Source organism: Plenodomus lingam (genome assembly GCF_022343315.1).
Source record: "Plenodomus lingam strain CAN1 chromosome Unknown contig_14, whole genome shotgun sequence".
Classification (NCBI taxonomy): Eukaryota; Fungi; Ascomycota; class Dothideomycetes; order Pleosporales; family Leptosphaeriaceae; genus Plenodomus; species Plenodomus lingam.
Genome location: NW_027093932.1, coordinates 2,782,942 through 2,801,536, shown reverse-complemented (window position 1 = coordinate 2,801,536; position 18,595 = coordinate 2,782,942). Strand labels below are relative to the sequence as shown.

Here is an 18,595-nt window from a genome sequence, read left to right as displayed (position 1 = left end):
TGATGGTGGTGTTTGGGAGGAGGGAGGTTATGTTTGGGGGGAAGAGAGGGAGGGAGGGGTGGTTTGTTGTTGCTGTGACGATCAGGTCTACTAGTTGCTCTTGTGTGAGTGTGTTGAAGTAGGCTCGTTTCTGGCGGCTGTGATTAGTTTTGGACGTAGGGAGAGAAACGGACTCGAGCTCACCTCTTCAATGGACAGACGCTCAGCAGCGACTAGGGTCTGGTGGTCGCCGGGAACTACGCTCGGCTGCTTCGATGCCACGCATGTGCTGCAGAGCCACTCCTTCTCCAGCACAGTGACGACCTCGTTGTCAATCGGGGGCGTGTGGCAGTATTGGTGGTACGCAGTGCTACATGCATCACAGAATACTATCCGGTTATTGCTCGGGTCCGTCTCGCGATGGCACGTCTTGCACTTTGCAGCCAGCATTGTCTTTGTGGACCTTCGCCGCTTGACACCCTGTGCTGGCTCGGGGATGGTGGGCACAAAGACGACAGGCTTGTGGATGCTGCGACCAGACTTGGTGCGCGTTGGGAGGGGGGTGTGCGAGGAGGACATGTCAGAATCATCGTCGTCGTGCTGCCGAGAGTCAGTGAAGGGCGTCGGTCCAGAGGGTAGCGAACACGCTCACATCACTCTCCTCTTCACTGTCAGATCGCTTCCTCTTGCTGCCTCTGCCTCTGCCTCCCCCTCTGCCATTACCACTACCACGACCCCTTCCTCGTCCTCGGCCGCGCCCAGAGCCCCGCCCAGACGAGTTCCCCGTGGGCGATGCGCCTACTTCGGTCTTGAGGCCACTCGGAGTCCCGACTCTGCCGCCTCGTCCTCGGCGGCCCGTGGTGGGCATGGGCGGAGGCGTAGGTAGTTTGTCGCTGGTCACGTACTTTTGTAGGATTTCCGCCCGCTTGGCTTCGAGGGCAGCATGTCTGGACGCATGTCCTCCGTTGCCCTGCAGACGCTCGAGTATGGCCGCCGTGGAGGCAGAGAATTGAGGGAAACTGGACCCGCTGGCGGCAGCGGTAGAAGCAGAAGTGGGAACGGGAGGAGTGGTAGTGGGAGGTGTAGTGGCAGTGGTAGTGGAGGTGGTAGTGGCAGAAGTAGTGGCAGTAGTGGCACTCTGGGCGGCCATGTCCGGCGATGGGGACTGTGGCATGGAGGCAGTCGAAGGCAGGCCATTGTCGGCGCCATGTGGCTCGTTGGCGGAATTCAGCAGGTCCATGGTGCTTCTTACGGACCGGCGACCGCTGTCTTTGGGTGTAGGAATAGTGTAATTGCGCTGGGCGGCGGTCGGTGTATGGAAAGAGAGGTCCAAGTCGGTCGCATGAAGTCAGTTGCGCTCGGATCGAGCCATGCGTCGAGCCAAGGGTACCGGTACCATACCGGGAGTTGCTAGCATTGCCCAGGAATGGGATTCGGTCCCCCGACTTGTTAAACTGCAACATCAGATTACTTCCACGTACACGCACAACACGTATTCAATTTTACACAATATCTGAATGACTCTGGTATGAGATCAACACGGGCCTTCAGTATTCGGATTCCACAATTGCATCTGGCTTCAAGACCCTTCCGCCCTCAACCATAGTGCATCACGCTACCACTCCCTCACCCCGCAACTCGTCTACCTCTGCTTTGCTCATTTTGAGCATGCCCTCTAGGACTTCGTCTGTATGCTGACCAAGCGTTGGTGGTGCCGATCGAATACCCGGCGTCGACTCAGACCATTTCACAGGCGTGTTGACCAGCTTGATAGGTCCGCACGCTGGGTGATCAATCTCTTTGACCATGTCTCGGGCAAGCACTACGATAACCAATTTCTTAGTGGACACAAGGAGACATGTAGAGCGGAAACATACCATGCTCATGATTCAGAGTATCCTGAACATCATTGATGGCAGCGTAAGCTATAGTGGTCAGCTGGCTCTGGCCTCCACAATGACCGGACTCAAATGCAGACTCACGCATGCCACTTCCTTCTAGTATCCCGAGCAGTTCTTGTGTGGTTTTCTGTCGCGTCTCATTCTCAATCAGCTCTTCCAATGTATCCCTGTTTTGCACCCTCAAGGCATTCGTCTTGAATCTCTCGTCAGTGGCCCATTCTGGCTTGCCTAGTTTACTACAGATGATGCCAAAGAGGCGGTCATTGCCACCCCCAAGGAGAATATCGCCGTCAGACGTCTTGAAGGCTTTGTAAGGAACGATGGATGGATGGGAGGTTCCCCATCTTCCCGAGTCTCTTTGTCCACTGATGAGACAGGAACTGGCAATATTAGCTAGGGTGGCCACCTGACAGTCGCTAAGCGCAACGTCAATGTGTTGACCTCTGCCAGTCCTCATCCGGCGGAAGAGAGCAGCTATGACAGAGTTCGAGGTGTACAACCCCGTTGTCAGATCAGTGACTGCTACACCCACTTTCACTGGCGGACCATCTCTTGTGCCAGTGATGTGCATGAGGCCCATTTCACTAAGTGCTGTTAGAACAAGCCTCAGCCTTCAGCTAGCAAGAGCATACGCTTCTACCATGACATCGTAGCCAGCCCTGTTCCGGTACGGCCCAGTTTGGCCGTAGCCGGTAATGCTGGCATATACGATGCTAGGGTTGATCTTGGAAACGGTAGCGTAGTCCATGGCATACTTGCCAAGTGACCCGGGAAGGTAGTTTTCCACGAGGACATCGCATTCTTTTACCAGGCGATGCAGTATATCAACGCCGGCCGGATGCTGGAAAGACAGGCCTAATGATCTCTTGTTGCGGTTAACCTGCGGATGATCAGCTGCGGCTACATGATTTGATCGACTATGTATACCCCTAGGTAGTATGCGCTTTCACCTGGACCTTGTTGTCTGTTGGTGTACTTGGCATAGGGTGGGCCCCATGCTCGAGTGTCGTCTGCGTCATGGCTTCAGAGGGCGTGCATTGTTTATGGCGGGATGACCAACCTCCTCTGACGGGGTGCTCGACTTTAATGACATCTGCACTGATAGTCCGTCAATCAATATCCCAGAGGTATGTCAACCTCGATGTTGATCCGTACAGGGCTGTCCTTCGCATACCCAAGATCGCCCAAGATTTGTGTACAATAGGGCTGATCATGTCAGTTTAGTGACCCACGGCAAAGAATTTAGCAGCTTACGCCAGCTAGCACTCTCGTCATATCCAGCACCTTTATGCCGTCCAGCGGCAGGTTGGATGCATCTCCACTTGCTGCCTCTGATGCGAATGGCCGAATTTGGGTGCTGCCAGGCCATTGGCGGGCGTAGCATGGCGAACAAGTGCGCAAGGCACTTCTTGAGCCCCGTACTGTAGCAGGCAACATGTTCCTGCTATTGTGCTGACCAGGACAACGTGAAGAGGGTGGTGATGACGGAATGATTCACGATCATGGCTAGTCATCTCCAAGCTTGGAACTCCCGGCACCGGTAACGTTAACGTTAAGTTACATCAGTCGGACTTCCGAGGCTCAACCCCACCAATCCACCATTGCTTCTCTCCGGGCTACCATATCTCTCTACCATCCAAGCCCACCATGTTTACCGGCCTAGTTGAAACCATTGGCAGTAAGTCGCAAGACTGCACTGAAGTGCAATTGCAATGACTTGTTTTGCAGCATGGCTGATTCTGGCTAGCTGTCTCCGCCCTGGAGGAGCGTGATCAGACGGCTTCCGGTGGTGGCGGGACCTCATTGACTATTTCGGGATGTGCGGACATTCTGGTGGATGCGCATCTGGGCGACAGCATCAGCGTCAATGGTACATTCACCCTCATCATTATTCACCCCCTTGGCCCACACATGTGTCGCTAATGGTTGCAGGCACGTGTCTGACAGTCACCGAGTTCGACCAGTCAACGTTCAAGATTGGATGCGCTCCCGAAACGCTGCGGCGCACCAATCTCGGATCACTCAAGAAAGGCTCCAAGGTCAACCTAGAGCGTGCTGTCTCAGCCAGCACGCGCATGGGCGGCCACTTTGTTCAAGGCCATGTCGATACAACTGCGACCATTGAATCGGTCACTCCCGACGGCAACGCCCTGACGTTTCGTTTCAAGCCCAGAGAGACAGCAGTCCTGCGTTATATTGTCGAAAAGGGCTACGTGACCATCGATGGGGCCAGCCTCACCGTCACCAGGGTCCAAGACGGCCCACAAGGCTGGTGGGAAGTAATGCTCATCGCGTACACACAGGAAAAGGTCATCACTGCATCCAAGAAGCCGGGTGACATTGTCAACGTTGAAGTGGATCAGGTTGGCAAGTACGTGGAGAAGAGTGTGGAAGGCTACTTCGAGGGCACTGCAAAGGGCGAGTTTGCTATATTGGAGAAGATGGTGTCAAGACTGGTCGACGAGAAGCTCAAAGCACTCGGCAAGTAGGCGTAACTCGGACTTTTTTTCCTCCAGAGTCGGTATATTTTGCTTTTGCTGATGGCTTCGGGAGCACATGCTGTGCATGCTCGATCAAGGATCACATGTGGCCAGTCAATGTGGCAGCCAGCACACCTTTACGACGCATCATCGGGATGGCTGTGATGGCAACTACAGCACCACCGACCGTGTATGGCTAGCCAGTATCATGTTGCAAACAGGCGATTGCCTAGTGCTGAGGCCTGAGAAATGGTTGGTGCCTGTCAAGGTGGCTGAACAAGGAGTGAGGCGCAGCCTTGTATACCATCAGATGTAGATATATAGCAACCAGTCGCCCCTCAATTCTTTCTAAGCTGCGCCCTTATTTTTCCCTATGTTCTGTTTTCCATCTGTGAAGTGCCTTTGGAGAGCTTTCGATCCTTGGTTCCAAGAGAGTGGGCCGATTCTTGGCCGCTTCGTCTCCACCGCAATCCTTAGGTGGCTACATACCTATATCTATGTGCTCTACCCTATGGCTGCACTCGGCATGCTTTGACCACTCTGTGTCGATATTGCCCAAATGCGGTTATTCTTCACTCGATGTGAATACCTTGCTACGTGCACTCACCGTGCTGGCCTGTACGGAACGGAATTACTCTCGTTCGAGTTAGGTGTAGCCATTCTTCCGCATAACCTCGCAGCACGCAGCCGATCAACATCACTGTTGAAGGAGAACGTGTCAATCGCTGATGACGACAACGCTTTGGTTACTCGAAGCTGTAGATGCATGACATGATCTCTAGTGGCACCTTTTGTCTATCCAGCAGCCTGTTCGATAGCTTACCATCACTGATCAGCCACGCACCGTCACGACTACCCGAAAGTCGGGTAGGCGAGGTGTCAGAAAATGTCCCACTCGATTGTCGAGGCGGGAGGCCTAATCGCAGATGCGCGGAAGAGAAGGGACCATCTGTGGGTTACATGCGGGATGGCTAGGACGCTCTGGTCGCGATAAGTCGATTGGCGCTTCTCTGGCCGGCATGCGTCTGCATTAACACGTCAAGAGCCGACCCATTTCAGTGCGCACATCACTACGATCCCTCACTCCCTCAACCAACGCTCACATCCCAGCCCTGCCACGCCTCGAATCCCGCCATAATTCCCACCCTGGATCTCAAACATCAGAAGTATGACCAGGCGGCCACATTCTACGGTTCGTTGAAGAGCATCTAATGCGCGACTCACAATGGACTGGCAACTCCTCGATTACGCCAAGGAAGCTGAAGATACGGCTTCGGGCCTACACGTCTTCCTCAGTGAAATTCCACAATATCGTAAAGACATCACCGGCGACATAGCAGAGCTGTTTGCCATTTCAAACGCCCTCCATGTACTGCACGAAGCCCTCGATCTCTCGCTCTATGGCCGCTACTCGGGTAGGATTCTCAAAGACTTGGGCATCTGTCTCCCGAGCCTGGGACATACGCTAGATGATGTCCGCAACATGTTCAGCAAGTCGAAGAATAAGCATCCCCCTGGCGCTTTTCCGGGAACCCCCCCATATTCAATAATATGGCAAGATGCGCTTGTCGATCTCAAAGCTCAAGGCATCTCCCTGCCCGTTCGATTGGAGCTGTATCGAACCTACTTGCAAGGCATGTACGATGCTCTGAAAGGGTAAGAGATGCGGTAGACGTTAGCTATTTGCTGGAACTAAGTGTCAATAGAGAAGAAGATGAGGAAGAGCTACACCACGTCAGACTTCGCCTCTCGAAACTGCTCAAGAAGCAGGTCCCTGTGGACCCTTGCTTCAGGCGACGGTCGTCAGTGCATGTGCCCAGCAGAGCAGGAACTCCTAAGCCTGCGTCACCCAAGATATCTCGGCCAAGGATCCACAGTCACTCCACATACCCTACAGCTTATAGTCCGCAGCCTCACCCCCATCGAGCCTCTATTGCATCGACCTGGGGAGGGGTAGGCATAGGAGACATCCCGCTCATTCCGCCGCCGGCTCCCGAAATCCCACAATCGCCGACTCATTCTTCGGCGTCATCACATACATACTCCAATCACTCGGGAGACTCTGAGCCCGTCGCCCATTGGGCCATGAAGATATTCGACGGCCGACATTCGTCCACGCCGTTCCAGACGCTGGGTGATGCCACCATCTGCCTGGGCCGAGATGAGCCTCGGGTCATTCAGATGCTGGATAGTGACGGGTTCGAGAAGGTCCTAGAGCTGCCATTTGAAGCCACCAACGTATGGGTGAGACTCTACTGGAGGGCTGATGACAACCGTGCAAGGCTCCTGTTCCTCACCATGGACCCAGATGGTCGCCGCATCAGGCAATGCATACCAGTGACCTTTTTGAAGATTTTACGCACTGAATCATGTTTACAACTTTGTCGAGTCAATCGCAAGGACGGGCAACTCGACCTGTGGGCACGCCTCCGATTTACTCTCTACGAAAGTAAGTGCAACGGCCATGGAGACCACCGAGCCGACTGACCATTTGTATAGGGATGGTGCTCTTTTATTGTACTGTTGTAGCTATGAAGCGTCAAGATCAGAATGGTATCCCCGAAGGGTTAGATGACTTCTTCCAACCGGGCGAGAAGATGGAGTTCAGCGGGTACATGTCCTCTTGCATACAAGATACTATCTCCATGGCTAACATTGTATCAGCGAAACAAAAGATGCAAGATACCTCCATGCGTTTCGAATTTTCCGCGACGAAGACTCTGGCTGCGTACGCTTCGAAGTGACGGCTCGCCGCGGCCCATTGAAAACGATTCCCATCTGGACAGCGTTTGTCACGCAGTACATTGGGCACAAGGGCTGGATGAAACGTGTTGGACCTGCTACGATTCAGTTTGGTGAACTGCACCCATACGTCTTTTGCGATGGATACAAACCACCAAAGGGCTCTACAGGAAGGTACCAGTTGACGTTTACGACACCTGAAGGTATGCAAACATGTTCCTATTGGTCTGGTCTTGTTACTCATCACCATTGTAGATGCGCATACTTTCCGAGAGATATTCCACCGGATCAGAGTGCGATGAAAGAATCAAATTGCAATGCACACGAGTAGGCTAGCTAGGTCAAGAGGCTTGATGGTTGTTGCAACGTCTCTTGTCAAACCGAGCTCTGTCAATTCTCGAGTCACGACTGAGCGGCGTTTATGGATGAACGAATTTTATGACGATACGAAACGGGCGGTTTCTGCTCTTTTGCACGATTATACCCCGTCCCACTAAAACGCCCATTACACCTGTTTGCGCACCTGGGAATGAACTGCATAGGGTTTGTACTTGAATGCTTTTTTTTCAGTTTCTTTGTCTCTTTATCCACTCTGGAGGGGCTTATGTATCAGAATGTAATGCTTTCAAAATAGCGATGGCTGAAGAGTGGGGGGGGGATATTTGCAAGTCGCTGTGGTGTTCTACGAAATATATGTTGGCTTTGCTAGTAGCAATCATTAGCAATCATCTGCTCATTCACTATATGAGTGGACCATCATGCTATTGTATACGTGGTATCGGCTGGATCCAACAATACCTATGCACTGCCTTTTGTTACCATACGAAGATATACATCGATGCAGGTCTGAAGCAGGCCAGATTGGAATGGCACCTGGATGGCAGCCACGGCCTTGGAACTTGATGGATGAAAGTGAGACGCTGTAGTTGCAGTAATACTGAGACCAACTGCTGGCATTGTGCCTCCAGCATCTTCTCCATATCATACATGGTCTTGGGAAGGCTGGTGCATGGTGTTGGCCTTAGTAGTAAGTAGCAATGGCAAGTTAGCCGGCGACGTTGTTATCAAAGTCGAGGCGGGCGGGCAATAGCGGGGCACTGGAGGGTCGTCTGTAGTCCGTGCATCCTTCACTTGTCGTAACCTGCGCAAAACCAAAATTTCTGTAATCCAAAACTTTTGGCGCGAGTGCGTCTTAGACTAGTCCACGACAAGCTCACACTTTCTTCCCATCTCTTTCCTCCTTCCTCTCGCCGTCCTCGCACCTGTACCTACCATCTCTCCTCCCCTTCCTCTCTCCTACCTTTCTCCCTAACTACCTTTCAACCGTTCTTCCTCCAACTATCTTCCCCTTCTCGACCATTCACCATGGCCGCCCAGAAGGACTCGAGCAAGATTGACCCGCTCACGGGCATGCCTCACTCCGAGGCGCATTACTTCAACAGGTTCGTGCTCTAGTCTTGTCCCAGCGCAATACTTATCCTGCGGCCTTTGCTAACCGTCATGTGCACAGCTACAACCACCACGGTTCGTCCCCCGTTGCGATACAGGTCGACCTGTCCGAATGCCATGCTAATGCGCAAATCTAGGCATCCACGAGGAGATGCTGAAAGATGAAGTGCGCACCAAGTCGTACCGTGATGCCATCTACCAGAACCCCCACCTGTTCAAGGACAAGGTCGTCCTGGACGTGGGATGCGGAACCTCAATTCTGAGCATGTATGCGCCGCCTTTCTGTCACATGGTCAGCCAATATCTGCTAGCAGAGACTGACAGATGCTCGCCAGGTTTGCCGTCAAGGCCGGCGCAAAACACGTCATTGGTGTCGACATGTCAACCATTATTGACAAGGCCAAGGAAATTGTCGAGCGCAACGGCATGTCAGACAAGATCACTTTGCTTCAGGGCAAGATGGAGGAGGTCGTGCTACCATATGACAAGGTAGATATTATAATATCGGAGTGGATGGGCTACTTCCTGTTGTACGAGAGCATGCTAGACACGGTGTTGTACGCCCGTGACAAGTACCTGGTCAAGGACGGCTTGATCTTCCCCGACAAGGCCACCATCTTCATGGCCGGCATCGAGGACGGTGACTACAAGGAGGAGAAGATTGGATGTAAGCGCCCACGCGCCTCTAGCTCTGTGTGCATACTGACCATGTAGTCTGGGATAACGTCTGGGGCTTCGACTACACTCCCCTCAAGGAAACCGCCATGACCGAGCCGCTAGTCGACACAGTCGACATCAAGGCTGTCGTTACTGACCCATCTGCCGTCATCACCCTCGACCTCTACACCTGCACCGTCGACGATCTCGCTTTCCGATTACCGTACGAGCTCAAAGTGCGCCGTAACGATTTCATCCATGCCGTCATTGCCTGGTTCGACATTGAATTCGCCGCATGCCATAAGCCCATCCGCTTCTCCACTGGCCCACACACAAAGTACACCCACTGGAAACAGACGGTGTTTTACCTAAAGGACGTTTTGACGGTGGAAGAGGGCGAGACAATCACTGGCGAACTCGAGAACAAGCCCAGCGAGAAGAACCACCGCGATCTCGACATCAAAATCACGTACAAGCTCAACGCAACCGACATGCACAGACAAGCGTCTGGTGAAGCGCAATACAAAATGTGCTAGTCTTTTGCCTTGCTGCACGCCACGCCGGCGACAGGGGGGGCTTGTTTTGAACGCAGAAACTTGATGTATGAAACGAAAGCGTCTCCCACCATAGATATCATTCTTCCATGCAGAGAGACAAAACGGCGTTTTTAAAAGGGACGGGAAAGAGGGCTTTCTTCCTCGATTACAAAAATTGGAAATGGCATCTCTAAGGTAGCATGAGCATTTTGATACATGTGTTTTCTTTTTGTTGAATCAAAAAGAAGACGTGTAATTAGTTGTATAAGAGGGATGAGGTGATGGAGCGATGGAGGGGGGAAATGAGAATTATGACTTCTTTTGGACTTGTTCTTCTTCCTCTTGGTTCTTTCTCTCCTGTCTTTCTCTGTGGCTTCTTGTTAGCGTTGTGTGACGTGATTGAGTTTAAACAGATTATTTAGCACCATGCTACCCACCTTTTGAGCATAAATATTTTTCAAGCAAGTAAGCAAACAAACAAACACACATACAGAGAGAGAGGGAGAGAGAGAGAGAAACCGGTCTTGTTCTTAATCTTGATATTCTTCCAACTCGTCGCCTGCACACTCATGCTTGTATTCTTCCAACTCGTCGCCTGCACACTCATGCTTACGCTTACAGTCACAGCGAGAACCCAGCCCTGAAACCCAACCCGTAAAAACTAAAAGCTATAAACTAGAAATAAAATAATAAAAACCTCATGGTGAGATTGGAGACTGAGACTGAAACTGGAACCAAGATTGGAACTGGAACTGGACCTGAGAGGGTTATCTGCCAGACCTAAACGCCCTGGAAACCTGATACGCCGGGGAAACGTAAATGCCGAGCAGAAGGTGTGAAATGGAAAGGATGCTGGGGTTTGGCTGGGAGGAGAATTGTGTGTGTATGGGAGGTTACATGTGTGTGGGGGTGAGAGGGCGGATATATATGTTGCGTGGTATACTAGCTTCGCGTCCATCGTTGAGTATGGGTCTGACTGGCTGGGCCGAGAAGAAAAAGAGGGCGGGGAAGTGGTAGAAGAGCTGAGATGCAAGTATGCATACAGTACATGGCACACTCACTCATCACCCAACCCAAACCCAAGCCCCATCTCCGGATCCTCCCACTTCCTCGCCTTGAGCACCCTCATCTTCTTCACCGGACTCGCCGATCGGCCCTGGGCCTCACGCTCACTAGTCTCCAGCCGGGCCCTGAGCACCTCGTTCTCGCGCTCGAGCTGCTCGACCCGGCTGCGGAGTAGGGGGTCCGGGTCTTCGTAGACCTTGACGGCGGCGCCCTGGAGCTGCGCCTTGGTTGCCTGGATGACGACGTCGATTTTCGAGTCCAGGTGGGCCTGCTGGCTGTCTTGTTCGTAGTCGAGGGCCGTCTGCCACCGGCGTCGCTCCTGGTCGACGGCGGCTTCCATGGCGAGGTAGCATTCGTCCCGGATTTGCTGTTCGATGTCGGCCAGGTGGTCTTGGGCCGCGGTCCAGGAGAGTTCGGCGGCCCGGCGACGTTTGCTTTCTTCCGCTAGTTGGAGGGCTAGGACTTCAATTTCTGCGCTGAGCCGGGCGATTTCGGCGTGTGCGGCTTCGAGGTCCTCAATGTGCGTGACGGAGGGGGTGGTGCGGCCAGAGGAGCATGAGGTGCCGGGGCGTTTGGGGAAGGTGGGAATTTGCATGGTGGAGGAGGTCGAGGGGATGCGGGGAACGGTGACTTCGCGCGCGAGAGCCGAGTAGCGGAGGATTTGGGAGGTGGCGTTGTAGTCGCCTTGGGGGTCGGCGGTGACTATCATAATGGACTTTTGAGGTTGGGGGTGGTTTTGGGCCTGTCGGGTGGATGAGGGAAAGGAGTTGGAGAAGAGTAACTCGGTGAGTTTGCATTGTCGAAAGGGAACAATATTCTTATCCTGTTAGTGATTGGAATGGAGGGTGAGAGTATTTGGGGGTCGGTACCTTTGACCCGCCTTGATTGTCAGACTGCATCTGCATACACTGCCCCAGGTACATGAGGGACTCGTTGATCTTGCCAGCTTCGGCGAGCGTCTCGCCAGCCGTCTTTGCGTTCCGAGCGCGCTCAGAGCCTGCCAGGTCGACTATGGTGAGCGTGCTGCCTGACCAGGGGCCCTTTGGTGCCGCGTTGCGCTTCTTCACTTCGATGCAGAAGAAACCATGGCTGCGTGAGCTAACCGCATTGCTTCCTGTGCCAGCGACCTTGCGTTCCAGGAGGCCCGTCTCCAAGACCATCATGGCCTCTTCAAAGTTGCCACAGATGATCTTGGTGAGGCCGGCAACCACTTTGCGGTCTGGGCTCTGTTCAGTACTCTTGAACAAGAGCGCTCTGCGCTTCAAAGTCGAGTTCTTGCTGCGCATGGCGTTGCCCGTCAAGAGGTCGAAGATGCGGTCGTTGTAGACTTCGTACATGGAGATGACAATGGCATATTCAGCATGGGGGTCCGCGGCTATGTTCACGTCTGCTACTGAGGGTGTCTGTGGTAGGGCTGACAGTCGCGGCATCTTGTGGGAGCGCGCGGTGCCGCCTGCCGAGAAGATGCTACAGTCCTGCATGGGCGTCTGCGCGCGCGACGATGGGCGCTCCGGTTGACTGTCGCCATAGAGCTTGTCAAGGAAGGCCGAAGCAGTGAACATGTGCGCCTCAGAGACATCTGCGGCCGCCAGGGACGAGAAGGCGGGGGCGCCGTAGAAGGACTGTACGAGCTGCTGCTCGCAGGTCTGGAAGACGGCGTCGAGTGTCATCTGGACCAGGCCACGCTGTGACTTGGTGCCCAAGATGGTATGGCTTTTGCCAGACCCTGTGACGCCCAGCGTAGCCACGAGTCCATCGCGGCCATGGTGTCCAGGAGCGCCCAAGACAGCCTCGACCATGGGCACGATGCCGGTGCCGTGGAAGAGATGTGTCTGCTGCGCATCTTCCTCGAAGACTTGGGTGAATGCAAAGCGCTCGACGGCGCGCTTGCGGTGGTCATGTGACGGCGGCTTGATGGTGATGTGTGTCGCATGAGCGCGCGTGCTATCCTCGACGCTGAGGAAGCGTTGGCCCGCATTCGAAGGGCGTAGGCGCAGAAAGACATCAAAAAGCGAGCTCGAGGGGCGTGGGGGAGGCTCCATGGTTGTCATCAAGGCAATGCGGTGTGAGGATATGTGCTGTCGCGCGCGATCATGTCGCTATCGTCGTCACGATGTCTTAGGCGGGAGAGACGTAGGAGTGGTCGACTGTGTGATAGGGAGTCGCTCGTGCATTCTTTGTGTATGCACAACTTTGCCGCCCCGCGTCGCCAGGGGCAACCAACGCGTCTGGGGCCTGGCACGGCGACGCGACATCACGAGATGCCATTACCGGTACCTAGCCAGTCATTGCCCCTACATGTATCCAGATGTCCCATCCTCACGCCTCATACCGGTACTTCACGCTTCACGCTCCATCGCCCAAGAGCTTCCTTTCACAGTCAGAAGAAGGAGTGGTCGACCGTGAATCGAATCAGAATGGGGGGGGGGGTTTTTCTCCGAAACATGGCGCTGCTACCGGTAGGCACCGGTATCTCGACGCACGCCTTGCCATGACCAGCACAGCTAGAGTGCGGGATACAAGCTTGTGACAACATACAATGTACCGGTACTTACCTACGGTAACAGGACACTGCACTGCCAAGATCACCTTGAACAAGACGAGTCGTTGGCCCATGAGGCATCTGTCGTGAGAGACCGTCACTCCTATTGTCCTTTCTCACTATCCTCACAATGACAATTCAAATCTACTGCGATCCGTGCACGGTAGGTTCCTCATGCGATGGGCGACATCAGACGTACGGTACCTAGCTAAGCTCATTTGCTGCTATCAGGTCAACAGCCGCAAGGTGCTTGCTGGCCTCAAGCAGATGAATGCGGATTATAATCATGTCTTCATCAACTACGTCACTGGCGAGCACAAAAGCGAGGAATTCGCCAAAATAAACCCCCTCAAGACCGTGTATGACATCCGCCACCAAACAAGTGTACTGTTTTCTAACCATACATAACGAATTAGCCCGGTAGCGACAGACGGTCACTTTACACTCACCGAATCGGTAGGCTGATTGTCGAGACCCGTCCCTCTTCAATGGCTGATTCGTTCCTTGTAGAATGCTATCCTGCAATATGCCGCTGATAAATCCGGAGCCGAATCCATGTATCCCAAGGACCTCAAGCGACGTGCTGATGTAAATCGTTGGCTGTTTTGGGAAGCCTCGTCCTGGTTCCCTGCTTGCTACGTCTACCTGATGGAGAACGCTGTCAAGTCTCTCATGGGCGGCGAACCGGATCAGAAAGCGATCGACGCTGCGTCAGCCAAGTTCCACACGTGCGCAAGCGTCCTGGAAGCCCGCCTTAGTAAGAACAAGTGGCTCACAGGCGATGATGTGACCATAGCCGACATAGCTGTTGCTGCGGCCATGCCTGTGCCCCAGGCCATGATGCTCCCCCTTGAAAATTATCCCAATGTGAAGAGATGGCTTGCAGAAGAGGTTCAACAGCTTCAAAGCTGGAAGAACACACAGGGTGCGGTAGACAAGGCTCTCCTCCCCAACCAATCCGCCACTGTATGTGCATCTTTTATTATTACCACCCTAAACTCACTAAGCGTGCGGTGAGGAGCTCACCGAGATCTACTATGGTGGTAGGTAAAAGTGCTCATCGTGGGTCTACTTGCAGGGGTAAAGTAGGGCCGTGCTCACGGAGATTAGAAACTCTATATTCTAATACTTTTTATGCAAATCTATAGTAATTTGTATAGTAATTAATGCACCCCTAAGTTTCTCAATGTTTCTATCTCTTAGTCCTCAACCCCTATTACTACCCCTACCGCCACCTCTACCACCACCTCTACCACCACCTCTACCACCACCTCTACCACCACCTCTACCACCACCTCTATCACCACTATCTATCACCACTATCTATCACTACTATCTACTATGTCTTAAACACTAGTTACACCCCTAATCTTAATCCTATTAAGTCTATCTAGAATTAGATAAAAGATTAGATTAAATTCTACTATCTAGACCTACTTATAGGGCAACAGCCCTTATACAAACAACTATAAGAGATTGTGCGCGCAGCCTAGGACTTAATTACACCTAATTAGCTCTAATTACTAGTAAATAGTATAAGGGCTCGCTGCTAGGCAGTGATTAAAGCCTAAGGTGGGCACACTAAGTATTAAGAAACTTTAAGAAATAAATATATTACTGTATCACCCCAATCTAGTATAGTTAGATACAGGGGTGGCTCAGGCGCCCCACAGGGGAGCACTTTTGCCTGATACCATAGTATTTTCACATGTGTAAGATGCTAAGAACATTCATAAACTAGGCGACGACGCAGTAGAAGTCCGGGTGCATCATGTCTGGCCATATAAAAAGGGCTGCATTTTTAATGTGAGTGGGTATTCACTGCACGCTCTTGAGACAAAGCACTCTGTTTAAGACCAGAAACGGCAGTGCTAACGGGCTTTTACCCGGAGGTTGATCAGGCTTTTAAAGGAAATTATTTGCGGCGAAGCGGGTACTTGTCTCCGATCATACTATACGAAGTCAACGCATTGCAATGAAAGCACTTACCGATGAGAAGAACGAGTCGCAGCGTGTCCCCGTCGTGCTTGTTCACTGCGACTACACCGATGAGTCTGATCCTCTGCATACGTCAGTTGCTAAGCGACAAAAAAGAAGAGCTGCTCTTACGTCGCGTCGCCTTCCTAAATATATCGAAGCCACTGAATGTACCTAGTGGAAGAACAGCCTCTTTCAGCTTGCTTGCCATTCGTGGTGGTGGCATGTCATATGACCATGGGTTTAGCGTCGGGCGACTTGGGCTTTACTCCGAGTGGTTAGAATATCCCTGTAGGTTCAAGTCCACGTTACAGCGGCAAATTTTTATAGTTATATAAACTAGCCTATAGTTAAGTATAAATTAGGGTAATTTAAGCAAGTAAACGTAGTTTTTATTACTATCTTTTTTAAATATATTCTAAACCTATTCTTAATAATATATAGGCGTTCCTAAATACTATACTAGAGTTTAGTATAGTAGTACTAGATAATATATCTAAACTAGATAGTAATATTAGAGATAAATTTAGGTAACTATATAAAGTGCTAGAGGAGGATAGTAGTAGTAGCGTTAAGGAAGTAAGTAAAAGTAAATAGAACAAGTTTAGAATAGGTTAGTAACACGTTATAGGGGCATAATATATACCTTACTTATAGTAATAGTTAAGGACTACTACTTATACTAGCAATTATTAAGTATATAGCTATTCTCCTAGTATACCCTTAATTATATAGCTAAGGGTATAGGTATATAATACTAGTTTAGTAATATAAAGATAGCTCTTACCTAATAAGAGAAGAGGTGCTTATGTAGGCTACACAGGTAACACGTTAAGAACACGTTCTTAAATTATTCTAATTCTAGCAGGTATAATACTCCTGCTAGTCTGTCTATCTTAATAGGCCTATAACTTCACTATTCTTTAATAGCTAGCTAGCAAGCTAGTATAAATACTAATACTCTAGGGTAAAAGCGTGTAAGTATCTTAAGAACATATTATAAACGTGTTCTTATTACGTTATTAATAACGTATTATATAATTAGATTTAAACCTTAAAAAGTGTAGTACTTAAGAAAATTCTACAAAGAGAACTATAAATAAGAAGCTATTATTATAGCCTTATTAAGCGCTTCTCTTTAAGGATTTATAAGGACTACTAGGTGTCTTATTATCCTATAATAAGAACTATAGTAAATTAGGTAGGGAGCAAAACTTAAACATGTTTAAAACGTGTTAATAACAAGTTAGTAAATTATAGAATAGGCTTAACTATATATTAGCTATTAGAACTATAGCCTAATATCTACTACTAGGAAAAAATATTATTTTAGTTAGGTACTACTAGAGGTAGACTCTATATATCTATAAGGTCTTCTAACTAGGGAGATATTAAATCTTTCTAGTAGTCCTACTTTATATTCTATAGTTAAGCCATAGTTAAGCTAGATAAAGAAGTGTGGTAGGTATATTGCAACCTATTCCTAACACGTTCCTAATATATTCTAGGCGTTAATTATCTATAATAGCAAGGATCTCTATTTAAAATCCTATATAAAGTTACCTTCTAAGTAATTATACTAATAGATATAGTAGTAATACCTTTTTTTACTATTATTTCTTTTAGTATATATATATATACCTCCTCCTCCCTTAATACTATCTAATAGTAATATTAAGGAAGTAGTAAAGGTATTATAGCCTATACTTACTCTATAGCTTACGTAATATAAGTTATTTATAACCTATTATAAATATATTCCTAACTTATTATAGCCTAGTTCCTAAACTTAACCTAGCTCTAAACCTATCTCTAACTTAAAGGTTTCTATTCTATTAAAGAAATGTATATTAGCTTTATAAATAAAGATAAAATCTTACATATTATAAAGCGTGAAAAGCTTCTATAGTTCCTATTTAAGAGTAGCCTTAGAGGAGTATACTATAAGTAGAGGATAAAGTATTAGGATCCTAAAACTATACGTGGTATAAGAGAATAGGTTTAGAACACGTTGCTAACACGTTACTATAGGCGTATATACAGCAAATCTTTATATTAAGCTTAGGCAACTTAATTATTTGCCTTTTTAAAGAGTAGGCATTAATTCTATTAGATTAAGACACGTTCTAGATAGATATATTATATAAGAGGTTGTATAGGGTATAGGTAGAGATTCTAATAGTAATCTTCTACCTATAGGAAAAGAAGCGTACGCATTAAGAATAGGTTTATAACACGTTTCTAATATATTGCAGTTATTATACTTAGCTAAATTATTATAGATAAGGACACAACTAAGATATATTAAGTTACTATTACTAACTTCTTTTAGAAGTGTAAAGCACTTATAAAAAGATAAGTATTATAGAGGTATATTTACTTACAGGGATTCTATAGGACTACTATTAATATGTATAATAAGTAGATAATAGGCAAGTTTCACGGCGCACTATAATATGTTTGTAACGTGTTTCTAACTTGTTTCTAGGACTTAGGCGCTATCTCTAGTTAATTAATCCCTATAAGCGTAACTAGCGCTAGTAACTTTAATCTTATATAAGATTTTGTTAAGTATATCTATAAAGAAGTATTTATAAAGCATGTAAAAGAGAGCTAGATAATACTACCTCTTTACGTCTAAGTAAATTACTATAGGTATTAATAGTAGAGGAATACTTTTAGCTTGCTAACCTCCTCTTACGTAAGTAAACATATTCTAAACCTGTTCTAAACGTGTTCCTAACTTGTTCTTATATAATTAGAACATGAACCCTCTAAAGATGCCTAAAACTAGGTAATCTATAAGAAAAACCTAGTAATTACTACTAGGATTATGCAATGCTATAGTAAAATATTAAAAGAGGTATAGGAAAAACTAGAATCTTATTTAAATATAGCTAAGCAAGTAGGCTAGAAAGGATATAAAACTAGTAAGTATGTAAGTATTCTTAAGGCTACTTAGAAGTAAGTTTATAACCTATTCTTAACCTATTAGAATTGTATAAGTAATATTATATAGTGCACACTAGATAGATCTGCAGGATATAAAAGAGTTTAAAGCCTAGAGCAAGTTTAGAATACACTATAACTATAGAACTCCTAATAGGCTTAAGCAAAGGTACCTTAAAAAGCTTTAGAGGGGAGAAAGTAAGTCTTACGCTAGCGTTATACACATTCGCTAATTAAAACGTGTTTAGAACGTGTTTAGAACGCGTCCTATAATAATAATAATACTCTAGATAATAATAAAGCAAGTCTTGCTATATT

The 18,595-nt window shown here is 48.9% G+C and overlaps 8 protein-coding genes across 8 annotated transcripts; 5 read left to right on the top strand and 3 right to left on the bottom strand.

Moving 5' to 3' along the window:
• Positions 1-90: 90 nt before the first annotated feature.
• On the bottom strand, positions 91-1,219 carry IAQ61_002955 (uncharacterized protein; the record flags this gene model as incomplete). Its single annotated transcript, XM_066095775.1, has 5 exons — positions 91-130; positions 184-212; positions 262-579; positions 632-640; positions 782-1,219. The coding sequence occupies 5 exons, from the start codon at positions 1,217-1,219 to the stop codon at positions 91-93; spliced, it is 834 nt and encodes a 277-aa protein (XP_065954611.1).
• A 370-nt stretch (positions 1,220-1,589) lies between these two features.
• IAQ61_002954 (uncharacterized protein) lies at positions 1,590-3,317 on the bottom strand (the record flags this gene model as incomplete). The annotated part of the gene is made up of 8 exons (XM_003843244.1): positions 1,590-1,801; positions 1,857-1,904; positions 1,962-2,464; positions 2,513-2,760; positions 2,808-2,890; positions 2,941-2,978; positions 3,055-3,086; positions 3,135-3,317. The coding sequence occupies 8 exons, from the start codon at positions 3,315-3,317 to the stop codon at positions 1,590-1,592; spliced, it is 1,347 nt and encodes a 448-aa protein (XP_003843292.1).
• A 210-nt stretch (positions 3,318-3,527) lies between these two features.
• IAQ61_002953 (uncharacterized protein) lies at positions 3,528-4,369 on the top strand (the record flags this gene model as incomplete). The annotated part of the gene is made up of 3 exons (XM_003843245.1): positions 3,528-3,558; positions 3,628-3,750; positions 3,813-4,369. The coding sequence occupies 3 exons, from the start codon at positions 3,528-3,530 to the stop codon at positions 4,367-4,369; spliced, it is 711 nt and encodes a 236-aa protein (XP_003843293.1).
• A 762-nt stretch (positions 4,370-5,131) lies between these two features.
• Positions 5,132-5,572, top strand: IAQ61_002952 (uncharacterized protein; the record flags this gene model as incomplete). The annotated part of the gene is made up of 3 exons (XM_066095774.1): positions 5,132-5,227; positions 5,404-5,418; positions 5,471-5,572. The coding sequence occupies 3 exons, from the start codon at positions 5,132-5,134 to the stop codon at positions 5,570-5,572; spliced, it is 213 nt and encodes a 70-aa protein (XP_065954610.1).
• Positions 5,573-5,585: 13 nt separating this feature from the next.
• Positions 5,586-7,404, top strand: IAQ61_002951 (uncharacterized protein; the record flags this gene model as incomplete). Its single annotated transcript, XM_066095773.1, has 5 exons — positions 5,586-6,016; positions 6,067-6,809; positions 6,860-6,971; positions 7,025-7,305; positions 7,358-7,404. The coding sequence occupies 5 exons, from the start codon at positions 5,586-5,588 to the stop codon at positions 7,402-7,404; spliced, it is 1,614 nt and encodes a 537-aa protein (XP_065954609.1).
• A 1,063-nt stretch (positions 7,405-8,467) lies between these two features.
• On the top strand, positions 8,468-9,744 carry RMT1 (type I protein arginine N-methyltransferase Rmt1; the record flags this gene model as incomplete). Its single annotated transcript, XM_003843247.1, has 5 exons — positions 8,468-8,544; positions 8,613-8,626; positions 8,689-8,818; positions 8,887-9,218; positions 9,266-9,744. 5 exons carry the CDS (start codon positions 8,468-8,470, stop codon positions 9,742-9,744), a joined length of 1,032 nt encoding a protein of 343 aa, XP_003843295.1.
• Positions 9,745-10,801: 1,057 nt separating this feature from the next.
• Positions 10,802-12,851, bottom strand: IAQ61_002949 (uncharacterized protein; the record flags this gene model as incomplete). Its single annotated transcript, XM_066095772.1, has 2 exons — positions 10,802-11,626; positions 11,679-12,851. The coding sequence occupies 2 exons, from the start codon at positions 12,849-12,851 to the stop codon at positions 10,802-10,804; spliced, it is 1,998 nt and encodes a 665-aa protein (XP_065954608.1).
• Positions 12,852-13,134: 283 nt separating this feature from the next.
• IAQ61_002948 (uncharacterized protein) lies at positions 13,135-16,309 on the top strand (the record flags this gene model as incomplete). The annotated part of the gene is made up of 5 exons (XM_066095771.1): positions 13,135-13,514; positions 13,583-13,710; positions 13,768-13,807; positions 13,862-14,317; positions 16,295-16,309. Exons 1-5 carry the CDS (start codon positions 13,482-13,484, stop codon positions 16,307-16,309), a joined length of 672 nt encoding a protein of 223 aa, XP_065954607.1. The 5' UTR covers positions 13,135-13,481.
• Positions 16,310-18,595: the final 2,286 nt, after the last annotated feature.